Consider the following 24624-nt stretch of genomic DNA (forward strand, 5'->3'; position numbering starts at 1 on the left):
CACACGAACTTCAGTACAGCACATAGCAGGGTTGGAGTGTGGGCGGTGAGAGTTCTAACACACACATACACACACGAACAGATGTAAGTAACATTTGTTTAGAGAACCAGATATGCACTTCCAGACATGGAGGATGGAACTGAGTGCCCTAATCAAGCAGGATTTTGTTCAGTGACGTTAAACGTCACTACTTATCCTGACCAAATTTGGCCTAAAGGACTTTCTTGCATTTGGTTTACCACAGAGCCAGTTCACTACACAGTCACTTCTCACTACTTAGAGAGAACGGATAGCAAACACATCAGTCTCATACAGCAAACAAGCTTAACATGCTACTTAAATCCTCTTCTACCTTTAAAATATGAAAGGAATTCAGAAAATGCAGAGATGACAGCCATGAAAGCACTTAAAAGCCTTAAAGGGTTCAAATTAAACCACTTGCAGTATCTTAAACTCAAAAATCTGTAACCAAAATACCTCCATTCTAATAATGGGAGAAAAGTACCAGCCAAATGAAATATGCTTCATTAACTAATGAAATGCACAACTACTTCACCAGGTGATCTCCTGTTTGTACAGCTCAGGAATGAAGCATTCCCAAAGAGTTTGGAGTTAAGTCCAATTTGCATATGACTATTTCCTGAACAGTTAGTTATGTAATAGTTTTTGCACCTTACTTTCCAGATATATTGCATTCAACCAGAGAGAGAAAGAAATAACTCCTGTAAAAAACAGTACTCATATGATGTTTCTCTCTATCTATAAAACTATTTCAAAGAGCAGACTCTCTGTATTTAAAAAAAAAAAAAAAGAAAGGATCATACTCATTTTGTTGGACTTTTTTACTTAATTAACTTCTCAAACAACACCAAGGAATCTGAATGACCTTTTGCTGAAGTCTGTCTAGTTTTTCTTAAGTCAAATAACATTTAAGAAGGACCAGTGAGGCTTCTATATATTTCATCTAATGGTTTTTTCAACTTTTAATTCTCTGGAATTTTGTTCTACATTCCTGTCACAAAAAGATTTAGGAACATTTGACAGCATCCTCTTGTTATCTTCCTGGCAGAGTGATATCCTTTAATTAATAATCTTACCATCCATTAGTAGTAGTAGTGTTTATATTATGGTATGTGTGATGAGTTCTGAACTAACTATTATCACTCACAAATGAGACCTTGTCATTAAACCAGATAAATAATAACTAGGTTGTTTTATTACTGTACATTTTCAGGCAGCATCAGGAAACAAAATAAATACTAGTAATTATATGAAATTGAGGATAAAGAAACAGAAATAACATTAATGCAATTCCATCCAGCCATGAGAAACCTGAATTTAAAAACTATGTACAGATTTTGTCTTACTCCTTGATACCATCCTTGATACCAAAGATGCAGGGAAGTGAGGCAAAGGTAAATGTAAGAAAATGGTAAGAATACCTTGTTTAAAGAAATGCACATGCAGTAATCAGCCTGAAAAGGTAACTGGGGAGCCACAAGAGCTCTATAAAATCACAAGCAGTACAGAAAGGATGGCTGTATCTTCCTAAGTGAAAACAAAAGGCTATCTAACATAGCAAGAAGCAAGCTCAAAACAAAGAAAGAAGATGCTTTTTCTTAAAATGTGTAGTTAAATAATTAATCTCCCTACGACCGGATGCTGTGGATATAAAAATTTATGTGGGTTTGAAAAAGGACTAGACAAGTTCACAGAAGAAAAATCCACTGAGAGCTATTAAAGATATAACTAACCCCTTGCTCAGGAAATCTTCAAGCCCCAAACCACTAGAGGCAGTGGAAGCATCACTAGGTTCTTCCTGCTGTTATTCTCTACCCTAGGCAGTCAGTGCTGTGCATGAGAGAAAAAAACAACTCACAACAAAGCACTCACTCATATCTAAAGACAGGATGCAACACCAGATAAGCTTCATGTCCGACTCAACACACTCATTTATGCTCTCTGTAGGAAGATTTGGATGCATATATTTTGCAATAGCTCGAATGTCTCAAGACACGGGTAGTTGATCACCACCATCTGCTAGTAGGAGGTTATCACTCTCATGAATGAGCCGATATGCCACCAGGGGTAAGCCCTCTTCAGCCACGTATCAAGGGTCACGTATTTTAGCAACAGACAAAAACAAAGGAGAAGGAGCTGAGTTCACACTACAAAATTAAGGATCATGAAAATTTTTTATCTTGCTGGCTGAACCACGGGAGATGTTCTCCAGTGTATGAGCAATGATGGGCAGATGAAAGCTGTATCATCTTCAACTGCTCCAAAACCAGAGGAGGTAGACCATTATGCCTTTAGTTATATTATAAGGCTGTAATTCTCCCAGCAAGGACTTGTTTAGTGATTTGTGCTATGAGGTAAAGTAAGCATAACTTTTAACAGTAAAAATAACTGCATTATTAAACAAATAGCTGACAAAAAGTTGATTTGGGCTACTAAGCCCAAATAGCTTGAATGAAGACTGATTATACAGCTTTACTCCTTGCACACATTTATTATTGTCACCCTCCTCCTTCAAAACTTTTCCTAACTTAGTTCTTAGCACAAGGGCAATCACTATTTTTATTCATGCTTGTTTTTTAACTCAGAGTGCAGTATTGCTCTCTCCTTCTCCCACTATTGCTCACTGCATACCATCCAAGTCTAGTTATGGACACAGAATTATCTCAGTCCTCAGGCAAGCCAAATCTAGAAAGAGTAAAAGAAGTACATTTCTATGTCATATCCACCTATTTAATAGATGGAGATGATGAAAGCAAGACTGCCTAAGGCCACACATACCAAAATGGTGATTAGGCCTTGTTGGTCCCTACTTCATGCACATTATTGCAGATGCCATTCCATCAGACCAGGAGATGATAACCAGAGCTGCAAACAATGCAGCCCCCCACACTTCCCCGTCTCTAAAAGGAGACTTCTGCAACTTCTTTCTTCCAAGGAAGTATAATTTTAAAAAACAGTTTTATATTAAAAGGAGAGAAGAAAATCCCAATATCATTAAAAATAAAATAAAAAAAAAAAGCACAAAATTATTTTGATCTATATAATGCAGGCCCTACAGAATGCCCAGTTACTCCAGTTACAGCAGTTGTGCTTTCTATCCAAGTCAGTCTCCAGGAAAACAAGACACACCCCACACACAAACATGTCTGCTTGCTTAACTGTCACTTGCTAAACTTTAGTTCAAGTGTCCTTAAAAAAAAAACCAAAAACAGAAACAAAACAAAACTGAAACAAAACCAGGACAGAACTATTAAGGTTGTCACAATTAAACTCTGATGTTTCTTAATCAGAACAGTTTACATTTGAATAATTTTAATATAAGACTTTTGCATATAAAATGTTTTCATCCGTTTTCAGGTGCTGCAGAATATTATTCCTCTTTTTTAAAAACATATGAATTCCGACTAAGATTAATTCCAACTAAGATTTCAATCTCAAGAATCACAGCTCAATCTCAAGAATCAATGTCCAGGGGAATATTGAAGAGACAGGAAATAGAGAGTTTCCTCGTTTGCATAAAAGTTTCTTTGTTTGTATAAGAGTTCTAGAGGAAGCCCAGACAGGTTTTCTCCAAGAGAAATGGGAAAAAATCCTTCTTGAAAGATACAACACTGAAATATCTGATAACAAAGCTTTTGGAAAATATCCACCCAGCTTGTTTCCACAGACGATGGAAAAGTCAATAATGAGTCAATGAGTCAATAATTTACTGGGAGAATAAAGAAAAAAAATAGAAACACCTTGAGCCTGAACGAGTTATTTTATATTAAAGGATTCATAAGGCAAAATTTGGTGTTTAACCCTAAAACTGTATTTTTATCCAAAGACTGACTGTAGAATGTCCCTGACATCACCATAATATTATTTTCTCTCCAGTATGCTGTAAGAAGTTGCACTTAGAGTACCAGCTTTGCATGGCTCACAGTTTGTTGGTTTCATGGATTTCCATCCCATCACAGCTTCCTGCTCTCCCTTTTCTCAATGACAAGTGGCTTAATGGAGTTGTAGATTCCATTTCAAATGCCCAGCAGAACTTTAACATGTTGACTTCTCTAGCCTCTATTTAATACAAGTGGAAACTTCCATTAAATGATACTTTGCAAAAAACATGGGAATTCTTAGCAAGCTTAAAACAAAACAAGCTCTGTAACTGGACACAATTCTGAAATCATCAATTCCTTTTAAAATGTAACCGGAATTCTCTGTAGGGCAAAAAGTTACAGCTTGTCTAGAAAACATTTGTTGTTTACAATGAGCAATAGGAACCAAACAAACAGAGCACAAACATAGTACTTTGGATTTTAGACATTGCTTTCCAAATGCAGTATTTTTTCCTTCTGTGAGCATGTAAAATGCTTTAACTGCAATGGATGGCCCTCTCAGAGCTCCATGTCTCTTGACTGTATCCTTTTTCATCTGCAGTTGAACATGTACATAAATATGAATCAATAAACAGTCTGTGGTCTTTCAATTACTCAAGACACCGCATAAATAGCCAAATAAAACATCCTCTTCACCAAACATTCATATTAGCTTCCTTATCATAAGCAAACAGAGCACATTAAAATATCATCTGCAAGAGGAAAAAAACATAGCAATAAATAGGTGGCGTGAGGGGGTGGGGAAGGAGGAGGAGTGTGATGTTTATTATTTTTAATTCTTTTATTTAATATTACAGCAACCAATAAGCAGACGGTTTTACAGATGTCTTTGGCTCTAACATGCAGTGCAATACATAGTTTCTCCGAAGAAGTCAATTCGGCTCTGTTAATTGGTTTTGAATTCAAAACCCCCAATCTACACATTGTCAAGAGAGATCATAATGACTCCTGCTGACTATTGTAATAGCTCAGCTATTAAGGACTCTGATCCTCTGGCTCCCTAAACATACAATGTATAACATCTCTTATCAAGCCAATTATTCACAAAGACAGGCTTGCTAAATCCTTTTACAAGCACCTTCCAATAGAAAACAATACTCCTGGGATCCACTCTGGACAGACAAGAGCCCAGAACACTGATAATAATCGAAGCTACCTCAGTGCAAGCTGGTCAAATTCATTACTTAGCAGCCAAAGAGCTAGTAAGCTTAACTTTGATATCATACCCTCAAGCTAAATATTTAAGTTAATCTTGTGTGTTCTGCTGTCAATCTCCATAATGACCAGAAGAGAAAATAAAAAAATATCACTGTGGAATATTAATTATAAACTGGATACAGATGGGTAAAGACTGCTCTTGAAATCAGTGTGGGAAGCAGTAATTTTAAATACTATGGATGAGAGAACCAATATGAAGTTTGACATAAACAGTTTTATTGAGAATTATTTTCCTGTTGAGTTTGGAGACCACCAAGGTACGTACACAGTTACTAAGAAATAGAACAACAACTAAGTCAAACAAAAACTAGGACTTACAGTGCCAGTTTCTCAGTACACTGAAGTTTCCTTTTTTTTTTTTTGGTGCCATTCCTTCTTCCTTCTATTTCTAACATGAAAAATGAAACTTATCTTCCCTCAAAGCAAAACAAAATCCAATAATAACCCTCAAAAGTTCAGCCTTAGCAGCAAAATTTAGTAAAGTTTTCAAATTAAGAAGTCACCTCGAACTGAATTACTCAAGAAGCTAAAAGATTATGCAGCTGCTAACTTTACTAGTGGGTATATAGCTTCTTAAAATATATCTGAAAAAATTATTTTAAAATTCATGTTTTTGTCTTACTGAATGAAAAAACAGAACATGTTTCTGGATGTGCCTAATATTCATATTCTGCTTTTTATCATCTCTCCACAGGCAGGCAAAGCAGAAGGGCTTGAGAGAGTTTTGGCTTGGAATAAAGACTTACAGGTTGAAGCCCTGATAATTTTCAAGTGTATGTGTAAATGATTATTGGAAGAAAAATAAAATAATAGTACATTTACTGCAATAGTCTAAACCAGTAGTTAACTAATACATCCTTATCACGGCCATCTGCCTGACTGCAGTAGGGCCCAGTAGAACTATTCCTGATCAAAATTATCACTGACATAGGTTATTTTAAAATTAAATGCAGCAGGCTATGCAACATTCAAGGTAACAAAAGATAACCTGAAAAATAAAAGATACTGTTTTTTTCCTTTCCATAAGAAGTGTAAAGTAACAGAATGATAGATCTAACATTAGCGGGAAATAATGCATAGCATGAAGATTGCTGTAACAAACTCAGAGATACTGGAGACACAGTACATGGTCTGAATTAAAAAGTGATGGACAGAAAATTTATCTATTACCTGGCCTTAAAAAAATTTCCTTCGATCATTTCACTCAGCATTGAAGGAATCTGTATGCACAACTAACAGAGCATTTTTATAACATAATTGTATTTATGCTGAATTTAACTTTGATGAAAATTTCCATCCTTTGCAGAACGTGTTTTCCTCATGTTCTAGGATCAGTCTTTTTGCTATGGAATTTTCAATTTAAAAAAAAACCAAACAAAAACCAGAAGAGCAGAGCTAGTAAATATCCAATATTCACAAGATTCTGACACCTTCAAAAAAGGTACCACCTTCTAGTGGTACAGCTAAAGGTCATGATGGGGAAATTTATTAGGTATCATTGATCATCTTCTCCTAGGTGTTCATGCCCAAAGGTATGGTAAAAGCCTAGCATATTTTTTAAGCACAGAATTACTAAAACATATTTTTCCACACAAGACATAATTCATACAATTCTTCCTTGGGACTGTATGTTGAAAAGGAGAGCAAGTCCTGAGAATAAATTCTGAAGTGGGAATGGGAGAGGTCCGGGGGAAGGTCTAATCTTTTGCTGGAAGCACAGAAGAAACATGGATATGATTTACCAAAAGAGCAGGTTGTACTATCATGATTGTTATTTCCTGAACAGGTTTGAGCAAACTCTAGTTATCCAAGATGGTTTTTCCTTCTCCCCTTTGTCTGGAACCCTGAAGACTGAACCCAGATGATTTTTTCTCGTTGGTTTAGAAGGTCCAAAGATTATCCTTTCTTCTTGAACCCCTCTCAAGCTAACTTTTTCAGTATTTCTCCATTTTCAAATGATAGGACTAGCACTGAGTTTCTCTCTGCAATTTCTAGGAAACATTGTGTTAGTTCAAAACCTCTCCAACAAACACAGGGGACAAAATTATTTTTCTATGCTATGCTCATCTTACTTTCCAAAAACCTACTTGCTTGGACAATGGCTTTTCACAGTAACTGTTTTTATTGCCTTCATTTGAATTCATAAGCTACAGAGAATAGACTTCCTCTTCTGTGGCATTCAGTGTAATAAAAAAATCAAACAGAATTGTAAACACCCATGGCAGGGGGGCTGAAACTAGATGATCTTAAAGGTCCCTTCCAACCCAAACCATTCAATGATTCTATTATGAAAGGTGGCTGCCTAGAGCTCTCACACTCACAATCAGCAGAAGAGATGTCTGACAACAGCTTCAAAAAGATTACACACCTTCCCTAAAATACTTTATAAATTGGAATTGGTATTGTCAGGAAGTGTTTCTACTCATTGATAAAAGCAAAAAACCCAAATCTACGTAATCCTAGAAACAGCCAAAGGAGTAAGACATTAACAAAGACTATTCCCGGACATGGACATAACTCACCTGGATGGTAACAATAAAAAAAGGAATACCTGGGGGTCCTTGCACAACAGCTTTTTGAGTGAAGAGATATATATTTCTAAAAAATCAAATTCCAGTGAGAATTCAAGGGCTTTTAGCCCTTGCTCTTTTATACACCTGAAAATTTCACTAGTAACCTACACAAGCCTCATAATATTTTACAGTCCAAAAAAATCTTTTCATTTTAAGACCAAGGAAGGACAGTAGTAGAGCTGTAGAGGTAGCAGAAGACTCTTCTTTTAAATCTTCAGCTTTGCTAAGTACTGAAGTCAACAAAGTGCATATTCCAGCTGTGTGAAACTATTTATCTTGAAAGAAACACAAGAGGATGTGGGCTTTAAGCCAGTAAAATATTCAGTAATCTGGAATCTTACAGGATGGACTAACCAAACTGGTTTCACAACTGCCAGTGGATGAAGGCAGCAACAAGTACTTAACTCACTTGCAGCAGCTTCTTATAACGGAACCAAACTCTAGTATATCTTCTGTATTATCACAATTAACACTTCTTTTTCCCGCCAAATATTTCCTTTCTGAATCTTACAAGAGTTTACTATTTATCAGAGCATTGTAAAACCTAGAGATCAGATTTGAAAAAGGGTGTTAACATTGAGTAACATATTTTGCTGCTGATACAGGTGTTTATAATCAGCTTTCACTTCTTCCTTTCTTGAAAAACATCCTAAGGAGCGTTACAACCTTAAATGTCAAGGAGGTGAGGAGATAGAGGAACATTACATTTAGGAAACACACACTAATGCACATAGAAAAAAATAACTATATCCACATGGTATTTACACTAGCTTTAATTTTCCTGAAATCTCTTGGAATTATCTTGGAATCCTGTAGTTCTCTTGGAATCACTGTAGACAGTTATTTTATAATATCGACTATACAATAAGTGTGAGTAAGACATATTAAGGCCTAGTAGAGAAAGAAAGCACAAAGCAGAAATTATTATTTGATGAATTCACGTCTTGAATATTCCACAAAGTTTCTTGCAATCCAACACAGAATGGGCACAGTTACCACAAAGAAGGCACAAAGAAGGTTGACAAAGGACAACCAGAGTGATAGATTTGATTACTTAAAAGCAGAAACAAGCTAGACTAGAACTTTTCAGAGAAACTGGGGAACAAAACATGCAAGAAAGAAAGAAAAGAAAGGTTTCAAAAAAAAAAAAAATCCAAGCCCAGATGAACAGGTCAGGCAATGTATACAGGCAACAGCTACTATTTCTAATAGAACAAAAATTATCATCATCAGATAAAATAACCAAGCAGCAGGCATACAACAAAGGAAACACTTTTGCCCCTGCAGTGAACACTTAAATTATGAAACTTCTTGTTCGCTGTCACAGACTGCTCTGGAGTCTAACAGGACACCTGGAATCCCAATCCAGGTTAGATAAAGCCCTTTCTGAAAAGGGGTTATTTGAGGACACTTGGAGGAACTTTAGCAAAACGCCACCACAATTTAGAGATGCTCCTTGACATATTTTAGAAGATAAGTACTTCTGTAAGGGTCACTGACTAGTCAGTTTTAGTCTGGAGATCTGAAGGCATTCTGCCTGGCTCCGCTGAGCCTGCAGAGAGGCTGACATATCTCTAAAGTTAAGTAAGCTCACAAGCTCCGAAACCTGTATTTCAGTAATAATAGGACTTAAATAATGACTACATTAATTTGTTCCATGGGGAAACAATCAGGTTTTGCAGAAGTGTCTTATCACTTTATGTTTTTTGGTTTATTTTGTTTTTGTTTAAAACAAACAAACTTTTCATATACTTGACATCCTTTTAGAAGCAGAAGCCAGCTTTTGGAGAGACCAAATTCCATGTCATACATTTGGATCTCACCATAAATCCTTCCTCCTAAATTTCTCCACGAGGCATAAATGCAATCCTTACACTGGAATGACTGAGGAGTTAATGGAGTATCAGACTTCACATCTAAAGAGCCAACGTATTTTTAATGAAGTTTAACAAAATAGTATGACAAAATTTCTACTGGACAGTATGACATACAGCAGCATGAGAAGTTCTACTGCAGTGATAGTTGGTATTATTTGAATAATCTGTTTAGCTTCAGAAAAAAAATGCTGAACTCCAATGTTATTTTAATAAAATATATTAATCGACTGTTTTCAGATCCCTCTCCTGTGGGAAACCAAACAGGTTTCCCTAGTAAATAATATAAAATAATAAAAAAAGCCTGTTTTAAAGGTACCCAAATAAAATTCAAACAGTAAATCAAATTATAAAACCATATTTAACACTACTATAGATATTAATTTTTTTAGATAACACTTTCTTTCAATTTTAACTAAAGACTTATGTAGAAATTGAGATGGAAGTGAAATCCCCCCATGAAACTTAACGGACGGCTAAATTACTCAACACCTACTTATATACAGTAAAAGACAAAGCGCTAGTTATAAATATAGACAGAAGTCAAAGACAAATCTCCCCAAATCACAGGTTTTATTTTACTGTGGGACAACTGTGACAAGAAGAAAGAAAGAACTCTGCATGCAACTGGTCTAATTTGGATATCTGCCAAGAATCCAGACGTGGGATTTCGATATGCAGAAACTCCAACTCCCACTGGTACAGAACCTCATAGTCTCTGCTCCTGTTGACTGCACTCAGCCCATCCTGCATACCCCAAAAAGGGGCAGGGGGCATCAAGATCTTTTATTTAATCATTTAATATGTTTTAAAAAGAAGAACCAAACAAAACAAAGTATCAAGCCACTGAAACATCACAGCCCAACTCACTAGTGTTCTCTTGTAAGAGTAACACTCTGTCTTGTGTTTCATTCCATCCGTGCAAATACATTGTTGTTTAAGTGCCATTTTAATTTACAAAGAGACAAGAGAAGTGTTTATTAAAATACCATCAATTCCTCTGGATACATTAAACATTCAATAAAACATTGCAAGATTGACCCTTGACCCAGCAACACAGTACTCAGTGGTTCATAATGACTCCTCAAGACAAGTGACAAAAGTAGGCACGTGAGTTTTTATTGTAAAATAGTTTTGAAGTCTCAAGGTATATTGACAACTTAGGCTTCTCACAGAGAACATCAAAGAGGCTCTGGAGTGTTGATGATGATGAATTCTGACAGCATAACAAATATTTTACTGACAAATGATTCGGGAACTGCCAGAAAGCTGGTGGGGGAAAAAAAGGTGTGATTTGAAGTGTTATTTTAGTAAATTTAAGATGATTACCACTCCCAGGGAGATTTGTGATCTGCTGCATTAAGAGACAACAGTAAAACAAACTGAATCAACAAAACAAAGAATTACATCATTGATGCGCCATGGCTATGCAAGTAAAATAACAATAATCACATTTTAACCTATTGTATTTCAACTTTACAGAGAAGGCACTAAACAGAAAGAGCAGAATTATGTACAGTAATCAATATTGTACAAGAATATAAAAAAATAGAACTTCTTAGGTTGTAGGGAAGCAAAGGAAAGGAATAGATCCTATGAATTCGTGGGTTAAATTTATTTAGGCCAGAGACCAATTTGTCTCTTGGAGTACAGGGGAAAAAGAATGATGAAAAACTACCTGTTGGAAAACTTGTATTTTTCGCTTCCCAATTAAATCTGAACAAAGAAATGCTAACAAATTTCTTAAATATGGCCTTAACATTTCCATCTTCAATTCTGCAATCTGGGGATAAACAGGTGATAGAACTTAGACGAACATCGTATCCTCACAGGAAAACGAGTTGCGTCATACAGGCTAGGGTGCAGATGATGGCATCTTCAACCAGCTAAGCAACAGAAGCTACAGCTTCAAGTGCAAACTCGAAAATTCTGTGTGAGTATATCAGGAAATCTCTCAGCATACAAAGAAGATTTGGCTATGTAAACAGGAAATGTACTGCTGTGCCTAAACGCCTCTTCATAAAATGAAATATTTTGGATTTCTCATTTGATCTTAGGCTCCCAAACAGCATGAAGATGCTGTAGCCCTAAGTTCACATAGCAAAAAGCCAACCATACTGACTGTACTTGTGAGAAAACTTCATTAAGTCTATTGCCAAGCTTACATTTATGCCTACAAGAATTTGCTTGAAGACACACCTCCGTTTTTTTAATATCAGTGTTATCTGTGCATTTTTCAATTATAGCAGTCATGGTAATAGAGGACAAAACAATGTATATATGAGAACTATGAGAATTTTAAGATGCTTGAAGTACTTCAGACAACCTATATCTCAACAGGCTAACAAAGTTAAGCTATTAATCCCACTTTCCTAACATTAAGGATCTTTCAAAAATGTTAGGTTTGCTATCTTTACATACCTGTAACACAGCAACTTGAACTGAATATTTATTTAGCACTTGTATATATAAAAATAAAGGAAGTATTGCCATCTTCAACTATTTGTGTTTTTTGCAATGTATATTTGCACAGGCACCTATATACACTAAATAAGCCATGCAGTCTAGTATTCAAAACTAAGAAAGGGGAAAAAAAAAACCAAACACCAAAATCATCCCATCAAGACTGTTATTACAGGATAGCACCTCCATTTCAAATCACAATGATAATACCAAAGTAAGGAAGATATTAGAAGCAACTACCTGAGGCCTCATTTGAAGGCTTTTTAAACATGAAAAACATTAAACTGTAAAATGTCTTAAGGATGTATTCTTCCCAGATTCCAAAGTTTCACTTACACATGTATATTCAAGTAATGTAAACTGAAGACTTGAAAATAGACTGACAACATTTCTTTTTAAGGTAAGAAAAAAGCACTGCAGTCAACAAGCCTTGCTACCCTGAACAGGAGTTTCAGGACTTAATACTTCAAGTCCAAAAGGTATAAGTGAACCTGACTGCATCTTAGGGGGAAAAAAATGCAAACAATTTAAGCGTTTCCAGCAATGAAAAGTCCATTACTTTCTTAAGAAGTCTTAAGACTTACTAGTCTTAAGAAAGTATCTTACTAACTTTGCAGTTGCAGGTTTCTAATCTTAATTTGTATAGCTTCTGCCAGCACTTGAATCTTCATACACCTTGGTCTCTTAGAGAAACTTTCCATCAATATTTTTTACTGTGATATAAATAAATTTTTAACTTTCTCTTCTGATTAAGCAATGGCATAAAACACCATATGCTTGGTGGTGTTTGTGATTTTCAAGGAGCTGGAGCATTGTCATGCTGTTAAAATGTTCAAAGGGTCTTTGTCCCTTCACAATTTTTCAGCGTTCTCCTGAAAAAAAGCAGCAGGACCAGACTCAACACCCATAAATGCAAAAAATATCCACAAATCCCTTCAAATTATATTTGCAGATATCATACATTTCTGGCACCTTTCAGTCTGCAAGCCCATGTTCACCTTATTAAATGTACTCATCTTTCTCCTCCACCAACCACTTTCCATAGTCAGCGTTAACTACCCTGCAGGCATGCCACATTTGCTGTCTCTTGACTTGTTGAAAATGTCCCCAAATAGATTATGCAAGTACAGTAAAGAGTGATTTGCCACAATTCCAACAATTTTCAACTCTCAAAAAAAGAGTAGCATGTTTTCCAACACAGAAGTCTCATCATACTTTTTAAAAACAAAACCCAGCAGCAACAGAATTCCCTCTAAAAACTGAAAAGCTAGCCATTGTCAAGAAGAAACTATGTGGAGAAGTTGAAGTGCATTTACTTCATTGCTACTTCAGTTGTATTGAGTTACATCAACAAAAGTATCAAATTAGGGTAACATACTCCAATATCCAATCTCTACAATATAATCAGTATTACAGTCAGTAATTCCCAGACGAAGATTTATGAGTCAAAACCCATCTCCTTAGGCATTCATGATGCTTACCAAACTGCACTATTTTTCCCTAGTTTTACCAGCAGGTTTGGTCAATAATATGCTGAAACTGGGGGGAAATAAAAAAAAAGAAGAGAGAAGTAGTAGTACTAGCTGTATTAAATTTCAGTAAAGGTATGTTCTGCACGTGGTTAATCAAAAATTATTATTTGCGTAGGTTATTTAATCCCAACTACTTTGTTGTGGTTTAAACCAACTCCTGTTTAACCAGATCTGATACCAATTGAAACCAGAATTTTTTTTTCCTCAGGTCTGTTTTGTACTTTTGGACCTCTCCCCACTCTGGCTCCTCAAAGCACAACTCAGACGGAGAATCCAACCCATAAGATAAGTAAAATGCCAAACCTTAACTCTTGAAGACACTGACTTTTACACAAACAACATTTACCATGAGACAAGACTCACAAAAGCATCTCTGAATACACAGAGCAAACCAACATTTTTATTATAAGCTGACTATAATTTTTTATTAAGGTAACTAGTTAATTTTTTTTTCTGTACTAAAACAGATTCTTCATAGAAGTACACAACTTAGTACAGTGTCATAGAATATCCTGAGTTGGGAGGGACCCATAAGGGTCACTGAGTGCAACTCCTGGCCCTGCACAGGATGATCCCCAAGAATCACAACATGTGCCCCAGAGCATTGTCCAAGCACTTGAACTCTGGTAGGCTTGGTACCATAAGAACTTCCCTGGGGAGTCTGCTCCAGTGCCCAACCACGCTTTGGGTGAAGAACCTTTTCTAAATACCCATCCTAAATATAAAATATTTGATAAATAATTTATATTTACCTAGAAGGTAAAATATTTGTCAATACCTTATGAATGTATTTTTACACATACACGATGATTTTAGCAGTAGCGGTTTCTCAGATGTTCTCCTAATTTCTGCTTTTCCTCAGAACAAGGGAATTTTACCTCTCCTACAGTAAAACCCAAGTCCTACTTATTTTAAAATTTCCCAGTAGGTAAGCTACATAGCTCTCTAGCTTCCCTATATATGTAGGCTAACTAGTGATTCACAAGAGGGGCAAGGGAAAGGTAATTCTTCAGTGTACAGTTTGTTTTAATGGAACTGATAGGTCTAGATATGAGAAGGTTCAAGGGAACAATTTTTTTAATAGATAACCTCAGGCTAAGAGCAACTTTTTTTAAAGCAGCAAGTTTCTCCTGCATGCTTTCTGCAACTCATAAGTAATTTTAGCCTTAGAGGAAAATCACCCCTCTACAATATTCATGGATTTAAAATAACAGTTTATACAAACAGTAAATTCCAAGGAAGTTGAGTTCTTGTGTTCTCCCCACCTCTATTCCTCATCATCATTTGTAAACAAAAGTTAAAGGCAAACAAGGTAAGACAGAAAAGGGAGAGAAGATGGATGGAATGAACTTAAAGAGGAATGTAAACTTTACTAATGGCAATGGTCCCAATGTTCCTAAGGTCTTGACAGCACAGGTAACCTAGGAAGGCTTTGGAACACCAACACACACCACCACAACATTGGAAATCTCTCTGGGCTTCTTTTAAATATGACCTGCTCTTTTAATAACTGCAGCTTTTAATAACTGATCCAAAAATACTTACACTGACATTTGGCCACTTGAAATGAATCAAATTATTAGAGCAGGAAAAAAAAGTACATCCAGTTATCCTTTCTTATCCACTTCCAATTAGCAAACAAAGAACTCAGTTGACTCAAAAGGAAAAACCTATCCCATGTATTGCTTGTTTTACTGAGGATTTGTGCTCTTTTTGCATGGTGGTGAGACAGTGGCAAGGTAAGGACTTGAGGAAAAAGAGTGAAGATGATTTTCTTACTTGATAATTTTCTAGAAGCAACCAGGTTCTTGCCCAAGTATTTTTTTGCAGAAAGCAGCAGGATGAGGTCATCGTAAAGAAAATTATATCCTTAACAGAAGTCTAAACAGGTCAGCTGAATGACCACCTCATCTAGGATGTACTGTAAAAGAATTAAAAGCCTTTTCAGCTTTTAAATAATTCATTTCCCTGTTCTTTTCTTTTCATAAATTCACTTGGCTGCATCAAAAACAACAACACAATTTTTAAGCAGTCACCAAATGCTTGGATGGCAACTGATTGTTATAAGAGGAATCAAAACGGTTCTCTTCCAAAGACAGAAGCACTGGAATTACTTGGAGAAGAGCTATATTGGCTTTACATTGCAAAGTTTTGGTAGAGGGGAGGAGGGCTGTAGAGGTGGCTTCTCTGAGAAGACACCAGAAGCTGACCTCATGTCAGACACAGATGGTTCTACGGGATCAAATCATAGATTCATAGAATACCAGGTTGAAGGGGCCCCAAGAATCATCTGGTCCAACCTTTCTTGGCAAAATCATAAATTGATTCTCCTCATTGCTACCTGTTTTATTTTTCATGATGTTTATTTGACTTAAAGGCTCTTTAAGGAAGGAAAATAATCCTGTTGGTGATACCTACTTCCATTGACATAATCTTTCAGAGAGCAAGAGTACCTTTGCAAACAGACACTACAATCCACATCTGACATGCAAACCTCTCTTCTTTAAGCAACCTCAAAGTATCAAGTAACATCAATAGTAGAATGAACTATATGACCCAGGCACTGCAGCACCTTGCATTGTGCTTTGAATATCGAGCTAAAAGAAGATAAGATTTCTTAAGCCATACAGCATTTCCATACTGTTTTCCCATGCTGAGCTATATCAAGCAAAACACCAGTGCAGCAACATGTTTAAACTTTTATGTCCTGTGAAATACAAGTTGCATAACTCAGGAGAGGGAAGCAATTTAAATCGATAACTTCTAAATAATTTGAAAAACCGTACTGCCAATGGGAGGTTATATTACTCCCCAACAGCACTTCAATTCCATATTAATATGGAAGAAGGTCAAGTTATTTTTCTTCAGTTTAATATTCACTTCATTGCTATTGCTTATAAGATTCTGAGACTTTTTCACCTTTAATTGTACACTTGAGGAATCCATAGCACCGCATAGTCAAAAGAAGACCATAAACATTGATTTCATTTAATGGTTGATGTTCTCACAGAATACCATGAGGAATGACCAAACTCATGAAGAATATTATGCTACTTTTGTTTCCCCTACTTTTACTTCTAAGGTCTTGAACACTTAAAAGTGAATTCAAAAAGACTTAGAAAAGAGCTACTAAAATAACCAAGAAACCAGAGAAACTCTTAGAAGAAAGGATGAGAACAGCTTGTTCAGTCTAGCAAAAGGATATGATTATTCACCAAGCAAATCCAAATCAACAACAGTGCAGAAATGTTGAGTGAAAGGAAAATAAGCATAAGCAAGTCTAAATTTCCAGATTAAATTTATTTTTAATGAGTTACCCAACTCTTAGAGTAACAAGGTTCTAGAACAGCCTTTTAGCAGAAATAGTAAGGATAAAAATTGTTTTTAAAATGGAGCTTGACAAGTAGGCATTACATGATGTAATACTAGCAGGAGACTGGATTTAATAAAGGAAATCCATGATACCAAATTCTCCTAAATTCCCAATTTATTTATAATTAGTTTTGAGAATATAGGAAAAAACAGAAAGGTAAATACATAGCACTGTTTTACTTATCATTCAGTAGAAAGAAGGACTGCATTGTCCTCTGTATTTTTTGCAGAGAATGAATACAAAGTTATTTACTATTACAGGAAACTGCAAATTGCTGTAGCACTTCTGCCCACGAAAACCCAAGAGATCTGTATAAGTTCAGTGACCACAGCATCATATTTTCCAATGTAGTAAAGACAATATTCATGAAGCAGCTGGTTTCTTATTAATAGAATTCATTTATCTATAGCAAATGAAGCACATAGTAGACAACAAGCCAACTGGCCCATTAAGAAAAAGATTAAATTTGACCTTTTACAGAAATCAGTTTAAAAATCCTAATGTAAAAAAAAATCCACAATATTTTTTTAAAGCAGAAACGTCATTTCATACGGCATTTGAAACTGAAGCCCGCTCCTCTGGTAGCCTGATGTAATCCATTTACAAAATTTCTCTAAAGAATACCTGTTTCAATATTAAGGCCCAAGAACGCCCGTCTTGAGTCATTCAAGGACTTCGTTAACGCAATAGTAATTACTGACAGTATGGAAATTAACTTGCAGGGAATACTGGTTCAAAATGAAACATCATGGCCAGAAAATAATGCACTCTGTAACAGTCTGCTATCTACTGGCATTTGTTTTCTTCATATATCTTTGGCTAAAGATAATATGATACAGACTCCAGTTGCTTTAAATGCCAGAGGAAGCAATTAAGATCCTTCTCTGGCCAAGAACCAGCTTATTATTGGTATCTTTGCATGAAAGGCAGAACACTGCTGGAACTGTTTTTGAAAGTTACGTCTATAATCCATAGATAACGCAGACACCAGCAGAGACTGCACAGGACCCTATAAATGCCTAACAGAAGTAACAGAACAGATAATTTTGAAAAATTAATGCCAATTACTATGTTTCAACGTCCTTTTAGTGGGGAAAAAAGAAAATGTACTCTCTTGCTGTAAATACTAGTAGGCGAGGCTGAAGTAGGCATTATGGCCATACATGTGCCCCGCGAAGCAGCTGTTGGCTATTGTGAATGCAGTGAGATTGATATCAAATCCTCAGCAGCCTTTTCCTACCGTCTTTTGCACTGTTTTCTTCTCTTCCTAAGTAAGTAAGACTCTGGGAGTAACCCAGAACAACACAGGTTATATGGTCCAGTTTAGCTAGGTGTTAGCATCACATCTTTACGTGTGGCCATACAAAGGGGGAAACTTTTTTATCAAATTGGTAAGGGAATCATGTACTTAGGGACCAAGAAGTATAAGCTACGTCTAAATTAATAAAAGAGAATGATTGCTCTCAAACTTCAGCAGTTGCTGTTCAATTAACTCAGTCCTGGTCCACTTAGAATCTGGAAAAGACATTGCAAAGATAAAATCTCATGAAAATATGTGAGGCAAAGATATCTGGGAAAATGCATCTCTCTGGAAAGATACAATGGGTTGCTGGTTTGTTTTGGTTTTTTTTAACGTGAAAAAAATTCCCCAAACAGATAAAAAGATCATAGGCTCTTCTGTGTAATTTTGTCTTTTTTTTTTCTCCAGACAACTAACCCCCAAAATTTCCATATGTATAAACAGGTTCATCACTTTTATAATTAGGCTTATGAGAGGAGAGAACAATACCTGAAAACTGTATGCCAGACACTTTAAGACAGTCTTTTTTTTGTGAAATTTCTATAAAACCCAGGTAAAAAATATCCCCTCACACCCCCTGCAAAAGATGGTATTTCCAAATTGTGTCTGTTTCTTTGTTTCTCCATGTGTCAAGAAGTAAAATAATACTAATGATTGCTACCTAATTACAAACTCCAAAAGATATCTGCTAAATCTTATTTATATCACACCACAGCTCTCATTACTGTTTGCATCATACTAAAACACTTTAAAAGCTATAGTATTACTTAAAACAGCTGTAAATCCACAGAACTTTCAACCATTTAAACCAAAACTTATGTAGTTCTCATCTTTGAATATGTGAATTTGATAGGTCTTAAGATGGAGAAGGCCTCAAAAATCAGAAGAAAATTAAGCCTTCTGCACACAATGAGCCATAAGATCACCTGTACAAGATGCATGTCATTTTTTTGGGTTGTTTAACACAGTATCATTAACTTTCAGTAGGTCTATTATGGAAGTTAAAAGTATTCAAGTAATTCTATAATGGAATTTCCTATATAGTCTATATGACAGCACCCTAAACTAGATTGCTTTTACAGAAGACAACGACAAAGAAATTACAAGGTACATGACTGGCAAAAAGTACAGGAAAAAATAGTCTTGATGTTTTAATTCAAAACAAGCTGGAATCAATAAGAAGGAAAAAAATCAGTTCTGCTTTGGGAGTCCATCTACAGCTGGACCTACTACATGAAGCATTTAAGCATATACACTATAAACATGCACCTGAAAGATCTATTAAATTAGGTGACTGAAGGGTTATGAAATCAACAGTTATCTAATAATCAAAAAGGCCAGTTGTAACAGGAAAACATTTTTTCTAAAAAGTTTTTTTCCCCCTAATTCCTAAGTTAACAATGACAAAACCTCCTCTAGGTGCACCAAAGTAAACTATTTGCTTCTACTTAATTGTGCCTACTCACAAGGTTAAATGTCTGTCAAAAGATAACTTTTTAACGTAATAGGAACATCTACTATATGCAGAAATTAAGCCTTCCAAGAGATAGTAATGGGTTTAGTACCTCAGCGGATGTGAAAAAGGAAGACTGCTCTCTCGCTATAAATACTAACTGTAGGACAAGGCTGAAGTAGGCACTATGGCCATACAGATCATAGAATCAACTGGGTTGGAAAAGACCTCTGAGATCATCAAGTCCAACCCTTGATCCAACGCCGCCGTGGTTACTAGACCATGGCACTAAGTGTCACATCCAGTTTCATCTTAAAAACCTTCAGGGACAGTGAATCCACCACTTCCCTGGGCAGCCCATTCCAATGCCTGATTACCCTCTCTGTAAAGAATTTCTTCCTAATATCCAACTTAAACTTCCCCTGGCAGACCTTGAGACCATGCCCTCTTGTCCTACTGCTGGTTGCCTGGGAGAAGAGACCAATCCCCACCTGGCTACAACCTCCTTTTAGGGAGTTGTAGAGAGTGATGAGGTCTCCCCTGAGCCTCCTCTTCTCCAAGATAAAGAACCCCAGCTTCCTCAGCCTTTCCTCATAGGACTTGTGCTTGAGTCCCTTCACCAGCCACATTGTTCTGATGTGATGCTAACACCCAACTAAACTAGACCATATAATCTGTGTTGTTCTGGGGTATTCCCAGAGCCTTACACATTTAGAAAGAGAATGAAACAGTGTAAAAAATGCTATGAAAAAGCTGCTGAGGATTTGATATCAATCCTAGCTTTATCAGTTCTCACTGCATTCACAATAGTCAGTTTCTGCTTCATGGAATGCAGCAGCTCTGCAGACTACTTGGCAAAGTGGCACTCTCCAGAATTAAGGTAGCAAACCCACATCCAAATCACTGACTTTATCTTGGGACCACTCCAAAGAAAATGCAAAATATTTCCATACTGCATTAAATGTATTTGTTCTACCTTAAATTTACATGGAATCTCTTATCAGGTATTTATAAACATTACATTGTTACAGTAACTTCAATACTTGACTGTGCAAATATTAATATTTTGTAACATTTGTAATACAGAAGTATAATTATACCTGAAAAACCAAAACTCATCTCCACTGAAGCTCTTCACCACAGTGTGGATTATTTTAACCCAAGAGAACTGATCCTATAAAATGATATGTAAATAAAAATTCCAGATCACCTACAGAGATAAAACATGGTAAATAATGCCTGTTTTTCTCTAGGGCTTATGGATTATTAAATACTCAAAGATCAAATCCTAAGAGTTATCACTGACCTCAACTACTCACAGTTTGATACTCAAAAACAATTAAAGAATTAAGAAAAAAAAAAGTTGTGCACAAGTATTTTACACTCCACTGATTTTGAAGGTGAGTAGAAGCACTAGTTTGCTTAAACAAATCAAAAGTTCTGTGCTCTAGGGAACTTACAATAGTGCTACTTGAAGCATCTACAACAGAGTCTGCACAGTATAAACACAGGATTTCTACTTTGTGGAGGAAAATCCAGACATTTCCCCAGTTTTCCTAACACAGGAACTAAGGCAGTGTTCTGTGGAAGGCATGGTCATGAAACTAAAGGTTTTGAAATGAACAAAAGGAGAAAGATTTCTTACTATACCAGACCAGACATTATTTTCCTAAGGTTAAAAGACACTATAACACAACACTCTAGAGCCCCATATAGGATACAATAAGCATTGTGTCAAACACATTTGAACTAAAAGTTTCAAAAATTAGGAGAACTGGTAAGTTAAGTAGTCATTACTCAAGATAGAAATATTGTTCTTAATCTAGCAAGGACTCATAAGTATTCTTCACAAAAATAATGGTATTACATCAAACCAAGGTTTAAATTACTTCTCAAGAACAATATTCCTTTTACAACAGTCTGTCTTAGACAATCATAGAATGGTTTGGGTTGGAAGGGGTACCTTAAAGATCATCTCATTCCAACCCCCCTGCCATGGGCAGGCATACCTTCCACTGGACCAGGTTGCTCAAAGCCCCATCCAACCTGGTCTTGAACACTTACAGGGATGAGGCATCCACAACTTCTCTGGGCAACCTGTTCCAGAGCCTCACCACCCTCCCAGTAAAGATTTTCCTCCTAATATTCAATCTAAACTCATACATTTTCAATTTAAACCCTTCCCCCTTGTCCTATTAACTGCATACCCTTGTAAAAAGTCCCTCTCCAGCTCTCTTGTATGCCACTGTTTAGTTACTGGAAAGCTCAAGGAAGGTCTCCCCAAAGCCTTTACTTCTCCAGGTTGTACAGTCCCAACTCTCTCAGTCTGTCTTCAGACAGCTTAAGAAGAAAGTTATATTTCTTCATATTTGATCTGGAACAAAAAGTAGTCAATTTCCAGTGCTAGTCCAGGTCAAAAAAGTACCCATGTGGTATTTTGATCTGTCATTACTATTTGTGCACACCATCTTACAGGTTTGAAATAGGAAGTTTTTACTACTTAACCCAAGCTCAGACTTCCCGTTACATGAAGAAAGCTTTTTAGCAAACAGAAAGACTTAAATACAACTAAAACTCAAACTTTTTTGCCTGGGAAGAAAATTGTACCATTGAGTTTATAAATACAAACATACATAGATATATACATATATATATATATATACACACACAAGCACTATTTCTATGTAATGTTATCTCACATGTGGTGTGCATGGATACAGTAATTTAATATAAATTCATATGAGATGCTAGATTTGTACCCAGCTACTCACTAAAAAGGAGATGCGTCCAGAAATACATGCACATATATAAAAAAGTCTCAAAAAGATAATAACTACTTTATGTAAATACAATTCTGTAAATTAACTATAAGCAGGTGATGCAGGGAAAAGCACAATTCAATTCAACTGTTGGATAAATAAAATTCTCACAATTTTACCTCCCAGGTACTGAGACAAATTTTGGGTTTAGACCCTGAGTTAGCATCAGTTAGGTTTCTTATGAGCTACAGAGCTCAGCAACATCTGTTCCTGTCCACATAACAAGCAATACTGCTACCCTTCACCGTACAAAACTAGCATACCATGTCAATGTGGCAGATATTTTTAAGGATTAAAGTCATTCTTTTCTTTGAACATCTCACATTGCAGCATGAGATGCTGTAAATTAATTCTCAGCTCCACCTGAAGGAAAACTTTGGGCAACAGGTGAGAGAGATCCAAAGTGACTTAAAGACAAAAAGTAAGTGGCAAGGAGTTACAGGAGAAGAGGGCAAACCTAGTGACGCTCCTGGCGATTTCAGCTTTCACTTTATGCGCTTCAGAGCATGACTGTCGTTTTCACACCCCAGAAAGCTGTCACTGCTCAACTCACAGACCTTTAAAAGCACTACATTGCTCATGTTTATCTCTGCTCACAGAACCTTTTGAAAATACGTAAAAGTTAATCTACTACATGAAGACGTGGGAGTATGGCATGATAAGATATAAAAATTCTCTTTCTATAAATTCACTTGTCTCTTGCTTTGCCCATTTATTAATGACGTCTTCGTCATCTAAAGACACCTAATTAGCAGCCAGCGTCCCAAAATGAGACCCCGGCAACACTGCATGCCTGGTCCGTACCGTACAGCGATCTACACCACGGCGACGGGTTTAGGGCTTAGAGTCACAGAATCGCAGAATCGTTAGAATCCCTTCCAACCCTAAGGAGTCTCTGATTTCTGCTACTCTAAGCCCCCAGCCCCGAGCCTGGGCTGTTCCCCCGTCCCCGGGTGGGACCACCCCGCCAGTCCGCGTCCCGGCGGCAGCGGCACCCCCGAGCTACCCGCAGCCCCTGCCGGGACGGGCGCGGCCGAGACCCCGGGCCGGGGCAGGGCCCCGCACCGCCCCCGTTCCCCCGGGACACCCACCCGGCCCCGCAGCAGGCGAGGCGAGGCACAGCGGCACGGGGGAGGAAGGGAGGGTGCGGGGAGAAAGTTGAGGAGACGCCTTTCGGCGGCTGCCGGCAGGGGAGCCCGCGCCCAGCGCCCATTCAAACAAAAGAAGCCCCTTCCCCTGCCGGCCGCCCCCGGCCCCGCCGCCCGACTCACTTCGCAAGGCCCCGATGAGGAGGCTGCCGTCCTTAATCAACTCCTTGATAAACTTGTTCGTCCTCTCCAGCTCGATCTCGTGACACTTGAGGCGCTCCCTGAAATCCGGGCTGTCCAAGTAGGAGTCGCTGAACTCCAGCGTGGGCAGCCCCATAGCAGCGGCGGCGGCCGCAGCCCCCGGCCGGCGGCGGAGGGAGGAAGGGCGGGAGGGCCGCGCCGAGGGCACAGGGGAAAGCGGAGCAGAGGCGAGGCGCGACTGCCGCCTCCCTGGAGAGGCTCCCGACCCGCAGCACCGGCCCGCTGGCAGCGCAGGCGGCGGCTCCGGCCGCTGTCACCCAGCTACATCGCTACCCGCGGGGCACCGCGGGCTCCCAGCGCCGCCGCCGCCGCCGCTCCGCCGCTTCCGGCAGCGATCCCTCTTCCTCCCTGCCCGGCACTAACTCCAGTGCGAACCTCCCCCGTCCCGGCCGAGGAAGCCCTCCTCCTCCTCCCGGCGCGGCATGCTCACACGCCGGGGACGCGGCCCGGCGGCGCCCGCCCCTCGTTCGCCACCGCCCCCTCCGCGCTCTGCCCTCCAGCGGCGGAGGGGCCGCGCCTCGGCCCGCTCAGGCTCGTGGTGAGTCGGGGAGTCCGCACGACCCGCTGAGAGCCTGCGCTCGCCTCCTCCTTTGCCAGGGGTTTTGGGAGATCCAGAGGAAGGCGGGAAGGAGGATCCACCACTGGGACAAGGAGGATCACAGGCATTTTCAAGGGTGCGCCTGGAGGAGGCCGGTTTATGTGCGGGGGTGATGCCGCAGGGAGCAGCCCGTTCTGCTGGGACAGGACAGCTGCCAGCCCGGTGTCTTC

General features: G+C 38.1%; 1 protein-coding gene across 1 annotated transcript in view; it reads right to left on the reverse strand.

Annotated features, from left to right (window-relative positions):
- ARHGAP42 (Rho GTPase activating protein 42) overlaps nt 1-24021 on the reverse strand; it is a 148957-nt gene extending 124936 nt beyond the window's left edge. Inside the window, exon 1 of the mRNA XM_027677363.1 lies at nt 23779-24021. Coding sequence (XP_027533164.1) covers nt 23779-23932 — 154 coding nt within the window. The 5' untranslated portion in view covers nt 23933-24021. The remainder of the gene's footprint in view (nt 1-23778) is intronic.
- Nucleotides 24022-24624: the final 603 nt, after the last annotated feature.

Source organism: Neopelma chrysocephalum, unplaced genomic scaffold, assembly GCF_003984885.1.
Source record: "Neopelma chrysocephalum unplaced genomic scaffold, ASM398488v2 Primary Assembly neopelma1_43, whole genome shotgun sequence".
Taxonomy (NCBI): Eukaryota; Metazoa; Chordata; class Aves; order Passeriformes; family Pipridae; genus Neopelma; species Neopelma chrysocephalum.